This window comes from Haliotis asinina, chromosome 5, assembly GCF_037392515.1.
Source record: "Haliotis asinina isolate JCU_RB_2024 chromosome 5, JCU_Hal_asi_v2, whole genome shotgun sequence".
Classification (NCBI taxonomy): domain Eukaryota; kingdom Metazoa; phylum Mollusca; class Gastropoda; order Lepetellida; family Haliotidae; genus Haliotis; species Haliotis asinina.
In genome coordinates, this window is record NC_090284.1 from 59,116,206 (window position 1) to 59,126,490 (window position 10,285).

At 38.4% G+C, this 10,285-nt stretch overlaps 2 protein-coding genes across 2 annotated transcripts; both read left to right on the plus strand.

Annotated features, from left to right (window-relative positions):
• Window positions 1-2,258: 2,258 nt before the first annotated feature.
• Window positions 2,259-5,204, plus strand: LOC137283933 (uncharacterized). The gene is made up of 2 exons (XM_067815606.1): window positions 2,259-3,379; window positions 5,015-5,204. The coding sequence occupies exons 1-2, from the start codon at window positions 2,259-2,261 to the stop codon at window positions 5,202-5,204; spliced, it is 1,311 nt and encodes a 436-aa protein (XP_067671707.1).
• A 362-nt stretch (window positions 5,205-5,566) lies between these two features.
• On the plus strand, window positions 5,567-7,625 carry LOC137283934 (protein spalten-like). The gene is given in 3 exon segments (XM_067815607.1): window positions 5,567-5,594; window positions 6,756-7,053; window positions 7,055-7,625. Coding segments are annotated over 3 exon segments (897 nt in total).
• Window positions 7,626-10,285: the final 2,660 nt, after the last annotated feature.

Genomic DNA, 10,285 nt, shown 5'->3' on the forward strand with positions numbered 1-10,285 from the left:
TTCTTATGTACTGTTCACAACTGGGAAAACCATTAAACTATTAACACGCGTTAAACAGAACATTAAGACCACAAAAATACACCAACCTCAAATAACTTAACACGTATCACACGTATCACAACGTCAGGTCACAATATTATTACAACGTAAATGGGTGTCCACAGAATAAGGCTGTAAGAACGAAAGCATAACGTTGTGCCAAAGTGAAACTGAAAGGTGGGACTGGTTTTGTTTCCACACCTGTGCGTCTTACTCACAGATAAGGTGTGTGATCCTTATAGAGCTTTGCCTTCGGAACGTATCAAATAACACATTACACCGCATATTAATGTTCGCATTTAACGTCCAGAATATTTTGGAATCTATGTATACTCATGGAAAGGAATAAGGCAACACCTGAAATGCAAGTGTTGCTTTATTCTTTTCCCGAATTACCCTTAATACAAAGCTTGTGAAGAAAACTGGAAAAGAATACAGGAACACGTGTACCTTCAGGTGTTCTCTTATTCATTTCCATATAAGTACCATGAAATGTTCTGTTCTCAATTTTGAAAATGATTTGAATAAATGTAAACGTTAAAATTAACTCTATCCCAGATTGTTCTTTCCACACATGGTTGACATTTGTTAAACAAATTATGGACTGTTCTGGAACAGTTATCACTCAGCGTTATCTTTTCCGGTATTCCACTGGTTTACACCTGTATCTCATCAATGATTCCAATGACGTCATGACATAGCGCGGCTATTTCTGTTCTTCGGGTTGAGGTAAAGTTCAGTAAACATGTTTTCAACTTTCACTGAAAACGCGATGTAAATGATCCTTATTGAATGGCATCCACGGATGTATTCTTTCAGGTAAACAGGTTTGTACCTTTTCCGAGGGGACTGTTTCAGCCGGTAGACGAGATGACTACAGTGGTTACAAAGTTGTTGCGACTCCCCGGAGTTGTAAAGAGTACTGCCGAAAATTCGGTTGGTGTGTTGCAGCACATTTCTACTTCCACACCTATAAATGTTTTCTGTACCAAGGAGACACACCGATCTCGCCCATGAAAGGAAGCGTATTTATGACTCTGCAATGCACCGAAGGTACACAATGACGCTCAGTACAAATTCACTCTCTTTTGTTGGAGGTTTAGTCATGTTTAATATGTGACGCTGTGCTCAACATCATTCCTTACAATTGTTGAACATAGTGACTATTCTTGATGTATTAGACAGATAGAAAATATGTAAGCATACGTAATGCATAGAACTTTCCGTTTCTCACTGTCAGGTACTAAACGAAAATCCGTGGTCTGATGCAAATCTTCTTTTCGTTGTAGTTAACATTACTTTGGTGCTGTGTTGAATATCCTTCTTAAGAACGGAGTTTCTTTCGGATCGTAAATCTATAAACATTATTAGATTGTATATTAAATATACAGCTTCTCCTGTTCAGTGACAACTACTCAACCAACTACAACGACAACAACAACAACGACAGCTACCCCTACCAGCACAACTGCTGTTCCCACATCCACGTATGTATCATCATTCTACACCACACTGACAACAGTAGGCCCATATACAGCAACGACTACACCCATTGAACCAAGCCTGACCGACGACAGACCCACGACGACATGGCCACCTTCACCGAAATTCCTGTTTCAAAAAGGTTTGTCTCCAAGCGTCAGTAGTTGATATTTTAGCTTCTAAGGACAAGAGGTGGAGAAGCCTAGTAGTTAAAGCGGTCGCACGTCACACCGAAGACGCGGGTTCGATTCTCACATGGGTATAATATGTGAAGCCCATTTTTGGTATCCCTCAACGTGATATTGATGGAATATTGCCAAATGTGGCTTAAACTAACTCACTCACTCTAAGGACCAGAGTGAGCTTATTAAGCGACCATAAATAAAACGACAAAACGCGTTCCATATTTCATTAAAAAAATATCTTCTTGAAGCAAAGGTAACATGTGATATATCAGTTTTGGGATTCGGATTTTCGAGGACTTATCTTATGTGAGAATGTCCATCTCTGATTGACTCTGACACTGAGCAAATTACCATGTATGCCCGGTGGGCGAATAAATCATATATATCCCGCCCATGAAAAAAAAATATCCATCCACAGCAGTCAGTGATCTGTGAACAAGTGGTTCGGATCGACTTGCCGGTACTATGTCAGTAAAATATATGACTGTTAGGGAACGTGAATTCTTTGTAGAATAATGATGGATATGAACGAAACTCTTGTTGACATTGCCAATGTGCCAACCACACGTGGAGAGTACTTTCAGTGGCACAATTGGTGTTAACGCCGACGGGAACGCATCTATGGATATTTCTCCTTCAGCCACTGTTCCTGGTCAAATTTCAGATGAAGCACCAGGGGCATCTACTGGCATCAATGCCGAACTGCTGAGAGCAGCATCAATGCCACGGGGAGGTGTGACGCCTGGCATTGAGTCAGTGGGATACACGGTAGTCACGGGACCAAGTGCAGCAATGGACACTAAGGTCCAAACAAGTGCATCATCATCTGCAGATGCAAAGGTGTCATTGTCATACTCGACTGGTGTAACTAACTCTCAAGTTAAGGATGACACGACTGCTCCCCAAACACCGGATATTAGAATTTTTGATACCACGGTGCTACCACCAAAAATAACACTTCCTCCAACTACCAAACCTGCCACTAGACAACAGACTGATTCAGCTACTACAACATCTGTCCCATCTATCACGACGGCTCCACCAGTGGCTCAGCCACAAAACCCCTATAACCCATACCAGCCCTATAACCCTTACAATCCATACGGGAACCCACCGGTTCCACCACAGCCCAGAAATCAACCTCCCCAGGTGCCTCCTTATTCTCAGTCCAATCCACAATATCCACCATATCCCAATCCCCAATCCCCTCAATTTCCTCAGTATCAACCGAACCCTCAATACCCTCAGTATCCTCCCTATCCATACGGACCACGGTATCCCCAGTATCCACAGTATCCCCAATACCCACCATATGGAATACCTCCTCAAGTTCCTCCTCCACCCCAAATACCCGTATATGAGATTCCAAAAGCTATCAGTCCTCCTGTTTCAATTAAGGAAAAGCATAAGAGATTGTGTTTCAACAGAGACAAATTCCCCGATATGAAATTACCCGAAGAAAAAATGAAATTGTTCCTTATTCCTTCTGGTGAAACGGGGAAATATTCAGTCGTATCTGTTCCCACACGCCACAATCCAGTCATATGTTTTCCTGTAAGTTACCGTGGTAAGGTCCCAATTCTTCATCTTCCAGCTGAAAATTCTCAGCCTCAATATAACCCGTACATCCAGCAACTACAGTTTCCCTTCCAATACCCCGGATTTCCTTATCATGGCCCACTTACACAAAACGATCTTAGAGCTAAATCATTGATAAGTACTTAAGATCGCGATCTTAGGCTTCGGCTACAATCACCATCCACTTGCACAAAACTATTGTAGGCTAAGATCATTGTAAGTTCAAATCAAATCAAATCAAAACTTACAATTGGTCGGAACCAATTGTAAGGAGCTAAGATCATTGTAGTCAGTAGGAAAATGGCGTCCAAGTTGGTGTCAATATCACGCAAATAATTAGCTTTACGTTCGGGGATTGCTTTCGTATTGCATAAAACTGTATGATTCGCCTCGACACTTCAGCGACACAGAGAATGCAACATTGATTTCACGTCAGAAATATCTTTATTTGCGGTAGTGAACAACATCATTATCGAGTCGATATCATAGAGGACAGTTTTCACCCGATTCAATGTTGGAAAAAGTATGAACACCATACCTTTTCGATAAACAAGGAAAGGATAGTAACGAAAGGTGTCTACATGCGATTAGCACTGGCCATGACCTTTTCAATAACTCAAGCTAGGGCAGCTAATTTTAGTTTTTACGCAAGATGGGAGTGGTTTCCCTTTGCAGATTAGGCCGTTGCAATGCCAATCCGCCATGCCCAAATACAATGCATGATCTGTTGTGACAGAACAGATCTCCACATATTTCTTTTCGGTAAATGATTTTGTCTTAGTTTATCATTGAAATAATCTAAAGTTGGATAACGTACAAAATTATGTATTTTTCTACTTGTAAAAATTGAATATGACGAGAGACAAGAGTTTTAATCTATGCATTTTAAATATAATACAAGTATTTCAAACGGGAAAAACACACTAGCTGGGGTATGTGAAATTTGCGTAAAACGTTTTTTTAACAAAGTGAAAAAATAATTATCAAGAAACACTCCCACAGTCATGTCACACTTTCATATCTTTACAAGTCTAATGCTTGTGGGACATATAAGGGATTTTACTCGAAATAACACCGATGCCAAACTATGCTCAGCTGACAGATACTGACAAATCATGGTGACAGGTACATTTAGGTGTTACATCATAAGGAAATTCTATTTATGTGTTATCTTTTAATTTCATGATTATTAGACCAGTAACTCAAGACCCAATCTGTTAATGTATTTGTTTGTATCTCAGTATCTGCATAAAACATGATATTTATGTGGTTGCAGTATCACGTGTTTAGTTCATAAAAGAATTAGAATGTAGAAAAAGTAGAGAATAACCCTTGAGGTACGAGTAATTATACATGTTACCTTCCACGTTATCGCTTCCTTCTTCAACGTTATTATATCCTTCAAAGATTTGTGGGTTGGGGTAGTTCGGTTTTTTTTTACTTTGTTTTGTTGTCATGAAAAATCTGCAAGGTGCGATTAAAGAAAGAATGTCATTTGTGTGCAGTAACCAGTTCCACGTTATATTTGAGCTGCATGCTATGCGCACTTGGAGACAACTGTAGACAGGAGTCGAGTTTAAGAAACGTTGAAGAGTTCGATCTTAGTTAAGATCGCGATCTTAAATCCATGCTGTCTTAAGATCGTCCGTGTGCAAGTGGATTAGGGCAATTGTATGGTGATTGTAAACTTGATTATAGGGACCTAAGATTGCCCTGTGCAAGCGGGCCCTGAACGGTAACCAGAATCAGTTCCTTCCCGGAGCAACAGTTCCTGTACCAACTGATATCAAAGCTTTCGTGAACAAGTACGGGGACATTTACTCTGCAACCACCTCCCCAAAACAGCTGTCGCTGATGATCTTGCCCACAGAATACTATCATAGTTCTAAAATACCCCATATTTTCCTCGGTCTTACATAAATATTAGAGATGATAGAGTAGCACTAAACGACCCAGTTTGAATATTTTACTGTTATTGGTGATCTTCATTTTCGTAGTTAAAAGATAATTAGTATTGTGTGTTAAGCTTTAAGATTACGTGCGTTCCAAGTATATTAATTCGTCAGTAAGATATGCGCTCGTCTTAAGTACTAAGTTCCTTGATAAGCGTTATGCACTTATCGTTAAGACTACATATCAAGAGAAAAATGTACAGATTACTCTATGACAACACACTCGCCGAGAAAACAGTTAGATAATTTTAGTCATTTCTGCATTATCGAGTCTTTGAAGCTACGCTGGTAATCTCAAAATTCAGATAGGCGACAGTGCAGATATGCAACATGAACTCGGAGAGAATCGGTGGTATATGTAACGACCTTTATTCGGGGTACTTGACTCATGAAATGCACCGAATAAAGACTGGCCACTAATTGATGCTTCTCTTGGTTATTTTGAAGGTAAGCCATGTTCATTTCATTCAATGTATGTTCCTAAATTATGTTCATGTTTCCTGTTTTCTGTTGCGTTCCATACTGTTAGTTTATGCTGTACACTGTCACTTTAACTATGCAGTATAGGTTAAGTACACCTGGGAATATTTTAGTTAGGTATGACCTAAATAAGACCTAAGACCTGTAACGCCAGCCTAAATATTTAGTCTACATCAAAATATCTTAGAGTATAATCTAGTAGATTCAGGCATAATTTAACTTCAGTAAATCGCATTTACATATAATCGGTCTCGTGGAAGCAGAGAAATCATTGTGCACGTCTTGTATATTTTATTGCGTTTGCAATCAAATGTATACCCGTGAATGTAATTCTAAATGATTACTGTGTGCGTTTAATTCAAATGTATTACATGAGATAACTATACTGTAGACGCAAAATTAGGGAGCGCGCATAAACCTTGTTGTTTCATTCTGCTGTTCAATATTGCTACGTTTACAGTATTGTTAAGCTCTAATTATGCATACGTTGAACACTTTCAATAACATGCTGTTCGACATATGATCTTAAGTATCGCACGATAGTCTAGATGTAAAGATGTCATATGATTCAACTAGCACACTGACGTGTACATTATTTGTGTATTCTTATTACTCCCTTTAAGTTGTGTTCAGCTGGGACGTAACATTTACGACCTCCACAAACAGAAGATCATTTTAGTAATTGATAACACATGCACTACGTGTCTTACTGTAGCGTTACCTCATCAGTCTCCACGCTTATTTCTCAGCTGTGCTGTCCTCACTACTGTGTAATCCTTGCAGTTGGTTATTGCAAGGTATTTTGTCAGTAAGGTTTATGTAATTGTTAATTCACCAGGTTATTATATGTATTATTTGTAGAAGTTTGAAATATTGCTGATGTTTTATTATGTGATGATTCACGAAATGCGCCGAATAAAGACTGGCCACTAATTGATGCTTCTCTTGCTTATTTTGAAGGTGTGCTGTCCCATGCTAATTCCCCGACAACAATTCTAGGTATTATAATTATCCTAGACAACATATAAACCCTAAAAAGGTTACAATAAGGTCAAGGTTATTATAATACTATCAACACCTGACAAAGATATGCTTGGAAGTAATGACACTGTAGACACCAACAGTACCGTTTGTCAGAGTGTTAACATCACTGGCACTGATGGAAACAGTATGTTTACATATAAGCAAGTTAATCAGTCACTGGGGAACAATACTATGCCGGATCTTAATATCAACTTGACTATTCCAGAAATGATCATGAACAGCACAGATCAACTGGCCAATATTACGCTATCAAGTAACAACACAATCCCTGCTCCAAATGTAAATGAAAGTGAAGCATGGCAGTTTCATTATTAACGAGAGTCTAGGTGGAGATCTGCAAGGTATAAACTCCACTTCTTTTGGTAACTCTTCTGCTTTTATCAACGCTTTTACTTTGAATATAGATGCTTTTAATCAAACCGAATCAGCAATAGCTAACGACACTGTTGCTCAGTGAAATGACACCGTTGCTGTGGTTTCAGCAAATCTGACATATTCGAACTCATCTGATGTTTCTTTGAACTCTACTGTCACAGTCCTGGGTAACGTCACATTGTCCAGGACAGTTGCAGTGAAAACGACCACACCGGCGACTGTAACGCAGTCAAACCCACCATGTCGTGTACGCCTTTCGAGATACGGTCGTTTTCGACCAATGAGAAAGAAGCCTCATCGCAATCGTCCAAAGAAAAGCCCAAAGGAAACGAAAGAAACTCTTGATCCAGAGACTCAGAAAAAGAGCAAACATTCAATGCGATATCCAAGTCCTCACTTTTGGAGACGAAGGAAAAATCCCAGACAACTCCGTCACCCGTCTTCAGTTAGTCGAAAGTATAGATCGAGACGTCTACGTTATCGGAAGTGAAGTGAAAGAACGTCGAGAATTCACTGACGTAAAGAAACGTTTTTTATTCTAAATTTCGATAGGTGATCCATGTGATACGTGTGTATGACTATAATCTAATGGTTGCACATTAATGAGATGGTAATTGCTCTCTTGTTGCAATAGAAGGTCTAATGCAGAATGATCCAATGCGGTAACAACCAATGTGAGATAAACGAAGTGCGTTTGTTTGAAATATGAACACAATAGGATCATAAAGAACAGTTGTTGCAAGACTTTCATTATTAGCGTACTCAGAGTAACTGTATGCACTGATATATCCTTTATGCAAGACATCCAACATTACGTAAAGACATTGTTTACCGTAATGGGGGCACCCACACGTTACTTGATTGTGTTTTACTATGTGTGTATATGTAGCAATTAGTGGACGTTTCGAGGTATCCACCGCTTCGCCCTGTTAAACACTTGCTTTTTTCTGAATTCTCAGTATTGATTCCACCTACATATGAATATGTACGCTTCTTGTAGTTAAGGAACTTTCTTATTTGTAAACCCCAAATGGGTTTGAATGTTATTTGAATGTATAGAGGACCTTTTCAATAACAGCAACTGAAGGATGGTATTGTGATAACACGATATGCACAGATGACGTGGTGACAAAAGCCACATGAATACTAGGGAGCCACATCAACTGAATTAAAGATACATTGGTTGGAAGTTAAGAAAAGTAATGGCTAAGTGAGATCCTAGTCTGCACATATGATGATTTATAACTGGTGGCTTGTGGCGGTGAATGTAGACTGGTACTGTTAGTATTTTGGCACCATGTTCTAAATTTAGTCATGCTTGAAAACGGTAGTATGATCTACACTAAAGCGTAACAGTTATGCGGCAGTTGTTAGGATCAAATGCCAATGAAACATATCAACTTGACCTGTGTTCAAACTAGAAACAACAATATATCAAACGATTGTGTTCTAGCGTTCAATGTTATATTACCTGTCATATGAGAGGCGTGTTGTTGAACAAACAAAGTTTGTATAGTTTTGCTGTCTGAACATCTGCGTGACTGTCAATATACTGCAAACATTTTGTATGAGCTAGTGACCCTCAGAAACCATTAAGCATCGTGACGTTGGTATTCACATTATAGGAACTTACTGTGTTGCTTTTATACAGAAAAGCAAAAGAAACGCAATTTTCGAATCTCATAAAAGTAAGCGGTCATGTGTATGTCTTTATATACAGAACATGACCCCAAAACATGTTACGTTTATTTTCCTGTTCAGTATATTTATACATATAGAATCATACGAATTATCCTGCACACTATATACACTTGTTCATAACCAAATATATTTTGTATTTTTACTAAAATGAAAATTGTTCATTATAGATCTCTCCGGAATTGCAGTCTACATCCTCTCACACATGTCTGTTTAGATATTATATTACCATTGTACAAGGATATAAAAGAAACCATCATCGCATACTGTACACACTATGCGAGTGTGCCGTGCTATACAAAGGACACATACGATTTGAGTCGCAAAAGTGTGTATCATGTTTTTATTTTCATGAACAGGCCATGAAAAGCAGCTGAAATAATTTGTTGATAACCAGGATTGGTATTACTCAGAGATGGCTCATTGTACCTAGAATGTACATCATTACACATAAATCAAAACTTTCACGTGTATTATGGAGCGGCATTAATTTTAGGCATGTAAGATTTTTGCCAATCTTTGGCCTTTTCTTTCTCTTTTTATAATAAAATTTAATGTGCTTAAGGCAAAAGATATATATGCATGCTCAGTACATTTGTTTTAGGAGATTCGTAGGTGTTTTGAAGATATGTTAATTCCAGCTTATTTGGCTTGTAGGTGAATGTGTATTCTGTGAACACAGAACTTGTAGTCATGGCAGGATAGTGATATATAAAAATAATTAGAATAGGTAATTAGCCTATGATGTATTTTGTTTACACTATAGAACTGACCATAAATTGTTGTCATTGTTGAACAGATACATTGTGTTTGAGTGTACAGTATGATCTCAAATAAAGTTAGATTTCGATTGATTGAGATTTTGATTTTCTGTGAGGCATGTGTGTATTGTATGATACATACAAGTGAGCATGCGAACAATTCGTTTCATTTCTTTTGGAGTCTTTCATCTACATAGATGTATAAATTTACTTTTTCTCATATACATTGTCATTGCCAAGTAGTGTGCTGGCAAAATGGAATATCCCCTACTTTTCAATGGTGTAATTTTCTCTCAGCATTGTAAAGAAGTTACAAAGGTATGCAGTGTGTAAGTCGGACATGCTCTGATTGGACGAGAGGATGAAATGACATGTGAGTGAGAGAGTGAAATGACCTAGCTTCTGAATACAGGAACCATAGTGAAAATGTAGAATGATGTTTTGCTACAGTAAGGTGGGCCCAGGGCCCACCTCACTTGCAAGATGCGTACGGATATTATGATTTAAGACAGCCGACACTGTGACTGATACCACAATGACATTTTAATCGTGACGTTGTTCAATTTTCATTATTCGATTTTCAACAGAATTGTCAAGTTGTTTATCCTACTACGTACCGTTGTAACACCGGAAGCAATCAATGAGTGAGTGAGTGAATGAGTACTTTTTTAAGTCCCTATTTGAAATATAG